The sequence below is a fragment of the Pongo pygmaeus genome, chromosome 5 (genome assembly GCF_028885625.2).
Source record: "Pongo pygmaeus isolate AG05252 chromosome 5, NHGRI_mPonPyg2-v2.0_pri, whole genome shotgun sequence".
NCBI classification, from domain to species: domain Eukaryota; kingdom Metazoa; phylum Chordata; class Mammalia; order Primates; family Hominidae; genus Pongo; species Pongo pygmaeus.
Window position 1 is genome coordinate 136,206,688 of NC_072378.2, and position 16,803 is coordinate 136,223,490.

At 35.7% G+C, this 16,803-nt stretch overlaps 1 protein-coding gene across 2 annotated transcripts in view; it reads left to right on the forward strand.

The window, feature by feature from the left end:
* Positions 1-16,803, forward strand: part of PDE7B (phosphodiesterase 7B) — a 355,502-nt gene that overhangs the window by 13,915 nt on the left and 324,784 nt on the right. The window contains exon 1 of one of the 2 annotated variants that reach the window (XM_054491063.2): positions 2,468-2,906. The exons of the other annotated variant lie outside the window; for it this stretch is intronic. Within the exon in view, the coding sequence (XP_054347038.1) occupies positions 2,886-2,906 (21 nt within the window). The 5' untranslated portion in view covers positions 2,468-2,885. Of the gene's footprint in view, positions 1-2,467; positions 2,907-16,803 lie in introns of those variants that run through there. 2 annotated transcript variants of the gene reach the window in all.

The window sequence follows — 16,803 nt, forward strand, 5'->3', positions numbered from 1 at the left end:
AAACTCTCCTTGATCTGTCACCTCTGCACCCATTGCCATCTCCTACTACTTACCAGCCAAATACTCCTCTTTTTTAAAATGGTCCATCTCCCTATGCCTCCCTCATCAACTTCCCCTTTGTGTCCAACATCAGTTTTGCAGTGGCACCTTCTCTGCATACTCACTTTAAAATTGCAAGTTTCTATCTGACTAGTGACCCTTCCCTCTCCTGTTTCTTCTTCACAGCAGTATTTCCATCCGATATCCTATATAAATTTTTTATTTGTTATTATGGCTATTCTCCTTTCAGAAGAATCTAACTTTCGTGGGGTCAAAGAATTACGTGTTGGAGGGTGTGTATGTGTATTATATGTTTTCACCGCGTTCTCCCCAGCACCTAGAACAGTGCCTGGTACAGAGTATACAATCAACTATCTGTTGCTGTTCAATGAAGGTCCAGAACTGTTCTTTATTTCACCTCAAAACCAGGCTCTTCTCCCAGGCTTCCCCATGTCAGTAAACGGCAACTCTAGTCCGGTTTGCCCAAGCCAGGAACCTGGAAATTACTCTTGATTCCTCTTTTTCTCACACCTCTCATCTTCAAATACTGCCAATGCTCTCTGCAAATACACAGGCCCCCTTCCAAAATCTGGCCCTCCCACCTTCTCCACTGCTCTCACCCAAGTCCGAGCCATGATGTGCTCTCACTTAGGTTAGCACAGTGGCCTCATTTATTGGTCTCCCTGCTTCTACTCTTGCTCCCTAGGAGTCTATCTTCCACAGAGAAAAGAGAGAAATCTCTTCAGAATTCGTGTCGAATCATAGACATTCCTCAGTTCAAAACACTCTGATAGGTAGGTTTTCACCTTGTAATAAAATCTAAGTCTTGTGCATGGCCTGTAAGACATGTCCTGATCTTGTTCCACACATACCTTCTGAAACTTATTTCTTCCCTTTGCTCATTCTCTTCCAGCCTCTCTATTTCCCTTCCTGTTCCTTGGCTCTGCCAAGCACTCACGTGTTGTGGGGCCTTTCCATGGCTTCCTCTGCATGGAAGGTGGAGGCACACAGTACCTGCTACGTCCCATCATTCAGGCCTCCGCTCCAAGTTGCTTTATCAGAGGGCTGCCCTGATCATCTTTCCTAAAATAGCAAACACACACCACACACACACATGCACGTGTACACACACACCTCATTCTCCTTACCTTATTTTGAAGCCCTCATTACCACCTGACATTATACGTTTACTTATTTTTCTTTGACAATTTCCCTGCTTCTCCAAAATGTAGGCTCCATGGGGGAAAAGAACCATCTGTTTTGTTCACTGTTGTAGCTTCAACACCAAAGATAAACCCCAACAACTACAGGGTTGCTTAATCCTAGCACCTAGGCTCTTAGGGAAATATAAATACTTTCTTTCTCAAAGAAACGATATTAGTATTTGAAAAAGGAATGTGGACTTTCTTTAGTGTTGTGCCCACCCCTAAAACATTGTCTGCCTCGAAGCAATGGAGAAATCTGATTGGCCCCTGTGGGTCCCATGCCACCTTGTGGCTCTGTTGTGGGAATGGGGCTAGGGGCAAAGTCCATGCAATCCATAGAAGATAGAGGAAGGAAAGTTCCGCCCCCCCATCCCCCTGCCCCCCTAAAAAACATCTGTTAGCAGAATTTAGGATGGGGATGGGGAAGAGGAGGAGGATGTGGGGGAGGCAGAAACAACAGATGGCAACTATTGAGATTTTTCCAGAGTAGGAAGAGTAACCCAGGGATAAGCTGGGGTCCCTGGTAAAGGAAGTATCCCTAAATAACTGGACCTTCATGCTCTTTGGGAAAGAACAAGCTGAGGCCCCAGGCACACCTGCATGGCATCGCCATAACCTTGCTTCTTGAATGACTCCTGCTGGCATCAGGAGGCATCTCCCTGGCAGGAACAAACCTGAGGCTTCACCATGGAAGCTGGAGGAAACACAGGGACCCATGACACAAACTGACGCAGGAGTTCTATGTTTCATTGCACATCATTTTGTTCACCAGTGCATTTGCATGATTCTGCCTCTATGGCTATCAAGATTAATTAACAACTCATTTTTAGGTAAGAGTAAAAATGAATTAGGTAAAAAAAAAAAAAAGCAACAGCTGCCAAGTGAGTGTGTAGCACATACACTCACAGATGGAAAAAATCTACGTCTTGCTGCTATGATTTAGCTCAGGGTTTTATATTAATTTTTGTTTTGTTTTACTTTTGTTTTTATACACCTCACCACAAGGTATTTTAAATTCTTGAAATGTATTTCCGAATATAGAAAATATTTCTTGGGCTCTCCTGAGAGTGGGGTGCCCAGGCTGACCACAGGCACACACACATTCTTCCCATAGTACAGTACTTTAAAATTAATAGCACATGCAGAGGAAAAACTAAACCCTTTGACGTCACTCTTGAAATGAGGAAACATAAACAGAAAAGGCTCCACTCCAGTAAGCTGCCAGAGTTGAAGCCGATTGGTCTCTGCTTTTCCTTGCCTGTGGCAACTGACAGCACCTCCCAGCCTAGCAGGCCGGCGGCTGCTCACCCAGCCAGTCAGTTGGTCTGGGCACTGCAGCAGGCTCGGCTCTGTCCCAGCACTTGTCTGGGAGAAAAGTGGTGTTACTCACCCAGGGAGAGTCTCTCTTTCTACCTTCCTTCTTTCTCGATCTCCTTGTGTGCTTTTGTGTTTCTTTATTTCTTTTCCCTTTTTTTTCTTTTTTTCTTTTTCTTTTTCTTTTTTTTTTTTTTTTGGTTACTTAATTATATTCCTAATCCTGGATGAAGTTGCTGGATTCTGCAGCACAAGTCTTCATGAACAAGCAGCACCGCTCAGAGATTTCACGGCATTCAAAGGTCACAGAACTGCCACTATGGTTAAATGTCTTGTTTAATGGTTGAGGTATGTACAACAAATTTAAGCAGCAAGCTCAGTTTTCTTGAGAGAATAGAGTCACAGAGAGATGGCAGGATTTTTATTTAAAATGAACCTGTACATATATATATTTTTTGTCTGTGATTGTTACTACAGCAACCAGCTTTTGAATTTCCTTCCTTTTTCTAGGCGAACTGACTAAACATTATCACTTACCCTGAATTAACTGTTTAAGGGCAACAGGGTTTCATTCCAACCAGTGTAATGAGACTCCGGCATTTTCACTGCACTTTGAGCCCACACTGAGGTGGTCTTTAAAAAAAAAAAATAAAGAATGCAATATTTTTTTCTCCAACATAAATCTTGGAGTTGGGTAATTTTCATTTTTGGTGGGACAGGATAGGAAAATGCTGGTAGAGGGACTGGTAAGGTTTGTGGAACAGGGAAGAAGGAAATTAGTTTTTTTCTTGAGTTTTTCATGTTGGTTGATAGCAGAATTCAAGATGAAGAAATTAGTGGCAAGAAGAGAAGAAGCTGATAGTGAGACTGAAGGTAGAAAAAAATCAATAGAAGATGTCCAAAAAATGAATTCTTAAGAAAAATCCTTCAGCACCTTGTTGCATTTTTCAAAAAAATGTTTTGGATTCAGAAGTCCAGGAGAGACGCAAATACTAAGTTATATGACCAGAAATTTAGATATTATTATTTACAAAGGAAAGTAAAACTTCTTTATTACCACTGCAAATTTGCTAATTATCTTTTCCTACAATAGTTGAAAATGGAGTCAGATATTCAATTAGGGGCTTAAGTGATTGAGCCTGGGGACTAATTAATCATTTAAAAATTCTGTTCTTCATGTGCTCTAGCCAGAGTGACTATTGCAATGAGAGTAAACCTCTTTGCACCAGAGACCGGCATAGGCATTCATATACAGTAAACACACTAAATGCTGCAGGAAGCTTGGCAATTCAATACAGGGTTAATGTTGTTTTCAATGGCACATTATTATGTGTTAAGGGGGATCCCTGCTAAAAATCATTCCTGTCCAAAAAGTCGGGTTTTTTTACAGCAATTTAAGCAATATGTGGTTACCATGGATTTCCCTATTACCCTTCTCAAAGTTATGCAATAGCAAATAAGACAGGATTATTTGAAATCATTACCCTGTTCCAAAATTTCTGACCGATTTTCTTAAAGTTTCTGTTCTCAACATTGAGAACCTGAAAGCTTTAAAACTGGGTTATGTTAGCAGTAATATTAAGCACGATTTCAAACATGAGGTGTATTTCAAAGGGTTAAAAAAATTAACTGCATAGGACTGGTATGTACTAAGTTAAGAACTGCAAAAATATTAGCTCTGAAATGCAGAGGATGTGCCGTGAATGGACAATTGCTTTTCTGCAGCGCCTAGTGGGAAAACAAGGACTTTGTGTGTTGCAAACGCATAACTGCAGCTCCTCCATTTCCTCTGCTTTATCTTTTATTACTGGCTGGTGAAACAAAGACGGGTGTCAGTAGTTACGTCTTGATTGACATTTTCTCCAATAAAATGAAGTCACTTTTGTCTCAAGTAGAAGCCCACAGTTAACTAGTTGCAACTCCAAAAACTGTATCTGCCTTGTAAGAATTTATACCTGACACTGTAAGCTGTCTAATTTCAGAATGTATTCACTCTGTTGAACAACATGTGACAAAATCAGTGGTGACTATATGTCAGCAAATTAGCTGGGAGAATTTTTTTTTTTTGAATTAAGTTATTTAGGGCAAGGGTGGAAAAGTCTAAGATGTGTCAGGGACAGGCATTAATTTAGGGAAAATAATTACACTAGTGCATCTTTTAATGCCTTACACAGTGTTCACCACAAAGCTATTCACTGTCAATTCTCCATAAAAACCTAGTTAAAATGTTTGCCTAGAATTTACTACCTTTCATATATTGTAAATTATTTAAATAATTTTGGTCTTTTCATGTGTTTTTGAAAAGCACTTTTGGTGTCAGTCCAGCCTAAAATATTATCTAAAAATCAAGTCAATAATACAGAGAAGGACATTTCAAACACTGACAGTTTATTTTCAGCCAAAGGACATCTTAAATGGAAAAGTAAAATGACCAAGTTTCCTCAAAGTGGGAATGTACCACCTGGGAAATACCTCAGCCTAGTAATTATTCTTCTGAAGTCTAACTTGTTGTTAGCCAGGCCCAAATCACAGGAGGAAGCTGTTTGTTGGCTCACAGAAGATAGTGTTGGAAGGAATTAAGTGGTAAGCTAATCCCAAAGAATACTGAAAGGGCTTTGTTTATATTAAAGAGAAGTGTCGAATTGAAGGATCAGAATAGACTTTGAAACATCTAACTGTAGAAGCTAAGAGGTAGTCTAAGTAGTTGACCTCACATTGTTGGGGTACATAATTGATTGGAAACTCTCTATCTACAGAAATTCTTATCTAAATAATCCACTATCTTATGGATTCAGCTCTGTATCCCCTCAAAAATCTACAGCTAAGTAAGTATCTATGTTCTAGGGGGTACATTTGGCTGAGGAAGAAAGGACTTGGCATTTGGAAATGTCAGGTCTCTCTCACAGCACAAAGACCATCTCTAATCTCTATTGGCACCTCCTCATGGCAGCAGCCCCATTTCCCCTAAGAATGTACTTTTGGGAGCACTTCCATCGTCCACAGGAGAGCAGCCTTGGGATCAGCACCGCTGGCTTCTACAAACATCCTCAGTGGCTCTAGGAATCCCCACTTTGACTCATGAGATGGTGCCTACTTTATATATTAGCAGTCTTTAACATGGTTTACATGCAAATTTGAAGAAGGAGAAAAGGGATGTAGAAACCCAAACTGACTGAATACCTATTATGTGCCAGGCATTGTTAGAAATTTGAATACAGAGAGTGAAATATGTCAAAGTTCTTATGTGTGGTCAAGGCATTTATACTTTCTACTTTCTCAAGAATCATTTAAGTATCTAAGTGAGTTGATTTGTACTTAGAGAGTGATTTCATGAAGTGCACTAGAAAGGGCGGTGAACAGAGGTAGTGAACCAAGGTGGTTCATTCAGGCTCTAATGAGCTGGGTGACTCTGAGCCACTCACTCATTCTTGACCTCAGTTTCCTCAACTGTAAGTGCAACTGTTTGCGCTGGGTTATCTCTAACATCCATTTTAGATCAAAATTTTTATAGTATTCTTATTCTCAACCTAGCATTTTTTAACTCCATTTACATGTAAATGTAGAAGTGTCAAACCTTTATTCCAAAAATCATTACTACATGTTTTCAGGATGTCAAGGGCTGTGCCTGTGAATGAGCAATGATTCCCACATTAGGAAACGTATTCTGGTTGAGTATGAATATTTAAACAAATGACTGGAGTCTGTACAAAGAAATGAAAGAACAAAAGGAGAAGTTTGGGAGGGAGGCAGTGATGGAAAACTGCAGAGGAGGCAGCTCTATGCGATTTGGAATTTAAGAAAAAAATAAATTGTATTTCTATTTAGGTATTTATTTTTGTACGATGATCTATAATGTGATTAAGTACATTGTTATTATTTTGGAAATCATGTATTTGCAGTGGTGTTCTTAAAAATTAGAATGTTAAAGAGAGACAAAGTTTTCCCAAAGGTTGATTCAGCTGCTGTACAGGTCTGAGTTGGTAAATCAAATCCGTACATTGGCGTCATCTTCATCATTCCTTGAACTTAAAACTGTAAGAGTTATAGAAAGCTGGAGTCTTTAGAGAGCTCTATGGGCAGCCGAGTTCCCAGCAGGCATTCGACACAAGCCAGCGAGGTTCATAGCTGTGATGGTCTTGAACGCTGGCACAATGTGGTGTCAACAAGGTAGGAAATTACCTCAGTGTCAGGAAAACTCTCATGGTGGCCCAGAACTTCGAGATTACTTGTGGGAGTGAAGACCATTTCTTCAACTCTGGAGCCTCAGTTTCCTCATCTTTAGGACTGTTGGATACCCTTTTTCTTTCCAAATTCTGTGATTTTACCTGACAAAATTAACACTGAATCATTAGCATGTGTTTACCTTTATTTTTCCACCTCTCCCCTTCCTTATTTCCACTACTCTCTGTGTAGTTTGCCTTTACTCAGTTGTCCGCATTTACACAATTTTACCTCCAAGATAATCTCATTGCCAAGGAAAAGCAAAAACAAAACAGGGACTGGGGTTTGGGAATTTCTCCCCAGAAAGACTATCATTCCCCTGAGACAGTCACCTCTCCCTGCTCCATTTCTCTTGTATCAGGTTGATGTACCCCTCTGTGGCTGTGACACTCCTAGAGAAAGCAAAGAGGCATGCTTTGTGAAAATTGTAGCTAGGAACTTTAATATTACAAGACAAACATCTTTTTTCCTAAATGCCAATCACTGTCCTGGATTTTCTATATTACTTCACTTAATATCTTCTCAACACTAATTCTGATTTCTTTAGAGAATAAATGAAAACCTGTTGATAACTAAGTTGAGGGAAGCTTCAGAAGAAATTTTTGGTGAATTGATTGTCCATTGAGTATCTGCTCTGAGACCTTGCCCTGCTGGTACAGGGTTGCTGCCCTTTACTAGTAATGGGATTTGATGCGGTTCTATCACCTTAATCAAGACATTTCTGGGATTCTGTGTGGCTCAGAGCATTCCAGCTGGTGTCTGCACTGAGTGAGAGTTTACATTTAACACCTCAAGCATGGAGAATAGGTAGCTGCTTTTGTAGTTTTGGATGAACCTAAAAACAACATAACAGAAAACACACAGACATCTATTAAGCAATATATAATTATTGATACTACTGTAAAATATCTCAACGTTTTAAAACCTTAAATCCTTTCATGAATGCTTTATATATTTATGTGTATACAGTATAGAAGTATGAAAATAATAGCCACAGTCAATATACCAGTAAAGAAACTTTGTCATGCATTTAAAGTTCCTTCCTTTCTGCCCTTCCTCACTCCCTCTCTTCCTTTCTTCCCTCCCTCCCGTCCTTCTTTCCTTCTGCCCTCTCTTACTCCTTTTCCTTCCTTCCTCCCTCCCCTTCTCCCTCCTTCCTTCCCTCCCTCCGTCCGTCCATGCTTCCCTCCCTCCCTCCCTCCCTCCCTCCCTTCCTCCCTTCCTCCCTTCCTTCCTCCCTTCCTTCCTTCCTTCCTTTTCATTCTCCCTCCTTTCCTCTCTCTCTTTCTCTTTCTTTCTTTCTTGAATCTGTTAGGGAAAGAAGGGAAAAATAGATTGGTAATGAGGTTTTGATGAGTTTTCCTTGTGTAAAATTTGGAGTAATACTTACTTTTTTTTTCCTAGTGGTTGGTGAATTCATATAGTTTTTCATTAAATTTCCTGCTCAGATTTTTTTCTTATTAATACCTTCTGTGTTCTACATAGTCATAATTCACATATAAATAGGAAGTATATAAAATATCCTTTCTACAAGGTGAAAATTATTCCCATTGCTTTAGACGTGCTCAAAAAAGGATTCTGTTCAAAAATGACTTTTATACATGACTTAAATATACTTAATCTCTAAGAATCTTCTTTTGCTCTGGCATGGGGGTGGGGTCCAGGACTAGTCTGGTATGAGGAGTATGTTTCCATAGGTCTAGGCACAGACATGGAGAGGCTACCATATGCCTGGATTGGTCAAAATTTGATACCTGAGGGTACCAAACGGTCAATGTTTTACATTCTTTTTGACTCTAGCAAATCTTTGTCTAAGAACATATAGAATTGTTTATTTTTGCATTTTTTGTAACCTAAAAAATATCAGAAACAACTTGAGCCCAATAATAGGTGAATTATTGAGAAATTATTGTAAAATCATGCAATAGACACCATATAGTCATTTAAAAGAATGAAGTACCTCTACATGCAAAAATCTGGAATGATTTTTCAGATGTATTAAGTGGAGGGGGGGAAGCTACATTAACAGTTGTATAAATACACAGACACATTCATATATACTTATTAAAAATTTCTGGAAATTCAAATTAAAAACTTAACAAACAATGCCTTGGAGAACTTGGAGTATGGGATAGGAACAAGGCTTGCTTTTCTTGTATATACCTTAGAATTGTTCAACTTTCCCCTCTATAAATGCATTATATTTATAATGGGAAAAAGTTACTGACATTTATTTATTGTGTGATATTTTAAAATGACCAGAAAAATCTGAAGGTAAAAGAAGAAAGAGTTCTATTTTATTTTATGTTTTTCATTTTATTTAATTGAATTACTATTTTTTGGTTTGTTTTTGAGACAGAGTCCTGCTCTGTTGCCCAGGGTGTAGTGAAGTGGCACGATCTTGGCTCACTGCAACCTCCACCTCCCAGAGTCAAGCGATTCTCCTGCCTCACCCTCCCAAGTAGCTGAGACTACAGGCATGCACCACCATACCTGGCTAATTTTTGTATTTTTAGTAGAGATGGGATTTCACCATGTTGGCCAGGCTGGTCTCAAACTCCTGACCTCAAGTGATCCACCCGCCTTGGCCTCCCAAAGTGCTGGTATTGCAGGTGTAAGTCACCACGTCCAGCCTGAGTTCTGTTTTGCTTTAAAATTTCTTCATTAATTTCTTTCTTTGACCCTTACTAAATTTCTCCCATGTACCTTTGACATGGCTAGGGAGCAGAGAATTCCCTGGAAGTAAGAATCCTGGAAGACAGAAGATAGGGAGCCCGTCACTCTTGTTTGAGTAACTTTGGGCCAATCAGCCCTCTGGGCACCAGCTTTCTCATGTATAAAATGAGGGCCTTGGTCAAGCCCAAAGTTCCTTCGATCTGGATATGAGAAAATTTGGCCTGTTACATGCCCAATTACTTGAGATCTTTCTCCATAAACAATAAACATATTTTACCATACATATTTTACTGATTTGAACATCTTGACTAAATTTTGTTTTAGAATTGATCAGTTCAGTTTAATTTTTCACATTAACTATACATGCAAAATTTGTATTTATTCAAATCGTGTTTAAGGAAATCACACATCATAGACTTTTAAAGGAAAATTATACTATATAATATCAGTTATTCATAAAACAGTAGAAAACATTATATTAAGATGTACAGCTTGTGCAGTTATGCAAGCAAGTAATGCTTCTTCTGTTTGGATATGATTTATACATTTCTTGGTTTTCCAGGAGAGAAAAAAAAAAAAGACCTTCATTTCCCCTTCTCATTATGCCACTTGCCAGCTGAGTCTAGTCAGATGAAAGAACTCAGTCATTCACAAAAGTGTAGAAAGCATTCTTGTAAAAGGAGATGCTGCAGTAATACAGAGGTCTAAAGAATGCCTTGATTTAGAAAAGGTCATTAAATCTAAGAAAAAAGTTATTTTCTATGTGATAGAAATATAGTGTGTTTCCATGTTCTTAAGATGAGTGTTCATGCTTTTCCAATTAAATAAAAGCCTAATTTCAATTGGGTTTTTAGCTTCATTTGGAAAAATGTAGGTATTGCTCATTTTCCATATTTAGTAGTTTTTATTTTCTGTTTTTCTAGATATTCATTATTGTGTTTGGAGTAAAAAATAATCTTTAAGTTAAAATAATACAAAAGGAATAAACATAAAACAGGAATTTGTGTGATAGCAGTTTGGAATGACAAAAACTAACATTCTAAACTTTTCCCTATAAATCTCTTTTAATTATTAAAAATCACTAAGTATTAGAAATATAGTTCAATAGCTTATAAATAAAATAATTGAGAAATATTGTCCTCTTTTTCATTGAATATGTTGCCCCAAGTGCCCATGTGTGGGTGCATGAGAGAGGCCCTTCTTAAACTTGACAAGATGCATATAAAAGCTTTGAATGTAGTAGTAATACAAAAAAAAATCAAAACATTGAGTTGGAGAACATAGCCTATTTAAAATATCTTGTCTCCTTTAATGTAAATCTTTAGAAACCACATAATCAAATACATCTATTGGATTAAATGGCAATAATGAGTAATAATTTAAAATTCAATTTGCTTATTTTGTGTGAAAAGAGAAAAAGAAAAGCAGGAAAAATAAATGAGGATTCAATTTTTTTCAAGGAGCATTGAACTTATAACTTAAACCCCTGAGTTCAAGTTCCAGATGCTAAGAATGATACTGTTGGCAAGTTATTTAACATTTTTAGATTTCAGGTGTCTAAAATGTAAATTTAAACCTTTAGGTTCCAAAATTTCTGGCTTTCCTATGTAAGTAGTTACTCAGTTCATAATACAAATGTCCTGTAACTTTCTAGAACATTCCTGTTAGATGGAGATTTGTTATGCCCACTTTAAGGGCAAGGAAATTGAGACTCAGATAAATTGCAGCTAATAGTTGAAATTCAACTGCTTTTTGCTGACAGTTTTTAATTGTTTTTATATGCTTAAAATCCATCCTTAATCATTCTAAGAATGAGTTAGGAAAATTTTTAAAATACAAAAAACATAAAAATATCTGTTTTGAAAATGTTAATCTACCCACTATATTTTTATACAAAAGTTCAAATATATAGAAAAACAGCATTATTTCATTTTAAATGAATTTAAATGGATTAAATGGATTAATCTGATACTTTAAACTTCAGAAATTTTGCTCTGAGAGACAGTAGAGTGCATTGATCAACAGTGCATAATTTGGCGACATTCAGTATGGTTCATTTATTAGCTCTGTGACCGTGAAGAAGTTACTTAATCTCTCTAGGCCTCGCTCTGCTTATTTGTTAGATTCAGGTGTTTCTAATATCTGCTTCTTGAGAGAATTCTTGAGAGAATGGAATGACTTTTTATTTGTAAAATGCTTAGAACATAGTATGGAAGAGTAAAATTTGATGTTAGCGTACCAACTGGTATTATTTGCTTTCAAGTTTTAGAAATTATTTCATGGAATTATTTTGTTTACAGTGTTGTTGGTGCTTTAAACATTTAAGAGAAATCTTGTTTTAAATTTTTTTTTACTTTCTGAATTAAACTATAGCACACATAACAGAAAATTATCTAACATATAATTATGCACCATTGAACCCCTACATAGAAGTCAAGAGAGTCAAGAAATAGAACATTATTACATGTTTGGCACCTGAGGAAATCCATCATGCCTCTTCCATTCTTTCATGCAGCGTTATATCTGAAGACTAGATAGGTTGTCATTGTATTTTGTTCATTTTCATTGTTGCATGATGTTTAATTATCTGAATACACAGTATTTACCATTCTACTGTAGAAAACATTTTAATTGTATCCAGTTTTTAACATTATGAATAATGCTGGCCTAAGTATTCACAGGCCTGTCTTTTGGTGCACATGTACAGGTATATCTGTTGAGGTTATATCTAGGAATAAAGTTGCTGGGCCACAGGGAAAGTTTATGTCCAAATTTAGTAAAAAATTCAAAATTGCTCAAAGTGGTTAAAATAATTTACACCCCCACCGACAATACATGTTCAGTTATTCTACTTCCTCACTGGTAACTTATCTTGGTTTTAATTTTCACTTCCCTGATTACTAATGGTCTGAGCACCTTTTCACATGTATATTGGCCATGTAAATATCTTTTTTGTCAAGTCTCTGATCAAGTTATTTTGTATATTTATAGGATATTATATATACATATATATAATATACATATTTGATACCTTTGATTGTTTTATATATATTACAAACATTTTTTCCATTGGTAAAATCTCATGTTTTATTCTTCTCGATTGTTTTTAACATTTTTGATTCTTTACATTTTCATAACAATTTTAGAATTAACTTAAGATTCTTCCCTAAAACAAAACACTGTTGGGATATAGATCAATTTGAGAAGACTGGCAGCTTTTCTGAGTCTTCCAATTCATAAACATAATGTATCCTTCTATTGATTTAGGTGTTTGTTAATTTCTGTCAGTAGTATCTTCTGGCTAGCTTTTGGTCATTTTACATATTCCTTGCTAGACATACTACTGGGCACTTAGTATTTTGATGGTATTCCAACTGGCATCTCTTCAATTTCTATTTTTAACTTTTTCTTACTGATACATAGAAAAACAATCAACTTCTGTATATCAATTAATTATCAGCAACCTTGCAAAACTCACAAATTCTAATACGTTATCTATGGATTATTTTGCTTTTCCATAGAGGTAATCAGAGCATCCAAGAATACTGGTGGTCACCGATTTTCCTTTTTAATACTGATAACTTTGTTTTATTGTACTGGATAGGATTTTCAGTATATTGTTGAAGGGGTAATCATGGCAATATTATCTTGTTTCCAGTCTCAGAAAGAAAGCTTTCAACATTCTACCACTGTTTGATATTTTCTATAACATTTGAAAGTTTCCTTTTATTCCTAGTTTGCTAAGCATTTCTTATTAAATGTTCTTTAAAATACTTTTCGTGTGACTTTTCCCTTTTATTCTGTTTATAGGTGATTGATTTTATAATTTCAAAACAAACTGAAATCCTAGAATAAATCTAACTTGGTCATGTTATGTTATGCTCATTTTCAATATCACTCATTACTCTGCTTCTGAATTGCTAATAATTTTTAGGATTTTGAAACTATGTTGATGAAAACCATTAACCTAAAATTATCCTTTTTGGTTATGGCCTTATCAAGGTTCCATTGACTTTATTAAATTAGTTAGGAAATATTACCCTAGTAAAAATGTTCTGGGAGAGTTTTGTAAGTTTATACTTTTTTTTCCTCAAATATTTGATAGAAATTGCACATAAGTCCATCTGGGTCTGAAATATTTTGTGGGCAAGTTTTTAGTTACAGTTTTAATTCCATTTATTTTTATAGGCTATTCAGATTTTCTATTTTCATTGTCAGTTTTAGTAATTTCTCATGGATTTGATGTTGTTGTTGATTATTTTTCAGTGTTTCTTCTTTTTGAATATATACATTTAAAGAAGCAAATTTATTTTTCACAGTTTCAGCTGTCTCCCCTAGGTTTTAAAATTTAGTGTTTCTATTAGCAGTTAATTCAAGACAATTTCAATTATAATTTATTTTTCACCTGTGAATTATTTAGAAGTATATTTATTAATTTGCAAACAAATTGGGATGTCCTAGTTCTCTTTTTGTTTTTGTTTCCTAGTATAATTCTACTGTGCTTACAAGTCATATCATTAATATCTTTGAATTTTTTGAAACTTGAATGTATAGCCGAATATCTAGTCAGCTTTTCTAAACGTATTACATGTGCTTGAAATAAATGTATTCTGCAATTGTTAGGTATAGTGCTCTATAGATGTCAATTAGAAGATTTATTCATCATATCATTGAAATCTTTTGTATCTTTATTGATTTTCTTTGCTTCTATTACTGAAAGAGGTATATTAAAAAACTTCCTCATGATTGAGAATTATTTTCCTTTATTTTGCCATCTTTTGCTTATATATTATATTGAACAACGTAAAATTGCCATTTTTTTTAGATCAAGGTTGAATATCAGCAATTTTATAAAATTTAAACTAGTATTTTGATACTGTGCTGTTATATGCTGCCTTCACAGTAGGGGCAATACTTTGTTCTTGGGGAGCCAAAAACCCTTAGACATCATAATGGTTTGTGACCTAAAAAGGTTCAGCACATAAACAGATATTCAGTCAAGTTGGCATTAAAATTTCTTTGACTGGGGGGAGTGTGATTAGGGAAAGAAATATCTAAAATGGCTCCATGAGGAAGCAGGATGATAATGGAAAAAAGGTTGAGAATTCCTGATAAACAATTTTAGAACTGTTGTAACTTCCTGGCGAATTGAAATTTTACCATAGTAAAACATCTCTTCCATTTTTTTTTTTTTTTTTTGGCCTTCAATTCTCCTTGGGCTGATACTAAAATCTGTAAAACTAGCTTTCCATTGCTTAGTGGTTGCATGCCTTATCATTTTTTATTCTTTTAGTTTTAAAGTTTCTATGTGTTTATGTTTTAGGTGTGTCTCTTTACAAGCAGCAAACAAGTAAATTTTCTTTTATCATTCAGTCTGACTGTATTTGCCTTTTCAGTGAATATTTAATCCTTTTATAATTAATGGAAGCAGTGATATATTTCGGTTCAAATATGCTGACTTACTATGTACAATTTATTTATTCTTCTTGTTGTATATTTCTTTTTCTCTCCTCACTTTCCTAATTATGAATTAAGTATCTTTGTAATTGCACTGCCCCCTTTCCATTAGCTTTAGCTTATTATTTTTACATTATTTTACATTGTTTTACTGGTGACTATTGTGGTTACAGGATGCATCTATGACCTAATACAAGCACAATGCATATTAGTACTTTTATTCCTTTGTGGCAAATTTGAGAACTTTGGAATGCCTTAGCTACTTTTGTATCCCTCCTAAATTATATGCTATTGTTAGGTATTTAACTTTATATAATGTAAATCTTTGAATAATTATATATTATTATGGTTTCTTACAATTACACATCTTCTTCATTCTTTCCTGCATCTCTGAGGTCACATATAGGATTTCCTTTAGTGCAGTGATGATTTTGTTTCGATTTTGGTTTTGTATGAAATGGCTTTATTTTACCTTTATTTCTGATGTGTACTTTCGCTGGTAATAAAATTATAGATTGTTAATCCCCCTCCTCCTTACTTTAAAATATTATTGTATTGTCTTATCACTTTTATTGCTTCTGTTGATGAGTCAGAAAATAGTCTTTTAAAAGCAATCTGTCCTTTTCCTCTGTTTGTAGCACTATTTTCATGTTCGATTGGTTGTTTTGCCATGATTACTTAGGTATGGTTTTCTCTGCATTTATCCCAATTAGGGCTTGTATGGTTTCTTAAATGTGTGTCTTGATATTGTTTAACAATTTTGGAAAATTTTCATTAATTATCTCTTTCAATATTGTTTCTGCCCCATTCTCTCTAGCCTTTCTTTTTTTATTATTATTATTATACTTTAAGTTCTAGGGTACATGTGCACAACGTGCAGGTTTGTTACATATGTATACATGTGCCATGTTGGTGTGCTGCACCCATTAACTTGTCATTTACATTAGGTATATCTCCTAATGCTATCCCTTCCCCCTCCCCCCACCCCACAACAGGCCCTGGTGTGTGATGTCCCCGCTCCTGTGTCCAAGTGTTCTCATTGTTCAATTCCCACCTGTGAGTGAGAACATGAGACGTTTGGTTTTTTGTCCTTGCAATAGTCCAACAATGATAGACTGGATTAAGAAAATGTGGCACATATACACCATGGAATACTATGCAACCATAAAAAATGATCAGTTCATGTCCTTTGTAGGTACATGGATGAAGCTGGAAACCATCATTCTCTAGCCTTTCTTAATGGGACTCCAGTTACATCTATGTTCGAGTTCTGAATGTTCCTACTCCCATTACTTACCTTCAATCTCTTTGTTCTTCATTTCGAAGATTTTCTTTAGACCAATATTTTTATTTCCCTAAGCCTTTCTTCATCTGTATCTAATCTGTCATTTATCAAAACAATTTCTTAAGTTATGGTATTTTTTGGTTTTAAAATTTTTAGGGATTTTTGGTCATTTCTAGCTTTATGTCAAAATTCTCAATCTTGCCTCTCATATCCTTAAACATATTCTGCAAATCATTATGAAACTTTTGTTGCTTTTATTTTGATCTCTTGAGTGTTTATAGCTATTGTCTGCTGCTGCTGCTGGTTGAATCATATACCTGGTTATTTTTGATGAAGCACTAGGCATTGTGTGTGTGTGTGTGTGTGTCTGGAGAGAGAGACAGAGACAGAGAAATTACTTGAGGCCTAGTGTGATGTTATCTGTCTCTAGATAGTATCTACATTTGCTTCAGCAGTTACCAATGGTAATAACAAACTTGTCTTAATCCGATTTCACATTGAATTAATATATATGAGGTGATTGAAACAGTGGTTGGCACTTAATAAGAAGTCTGCAGCTAATCATTTTTATTTATTATTGTTTTCTTCAAAAGATATGCAAAGAGA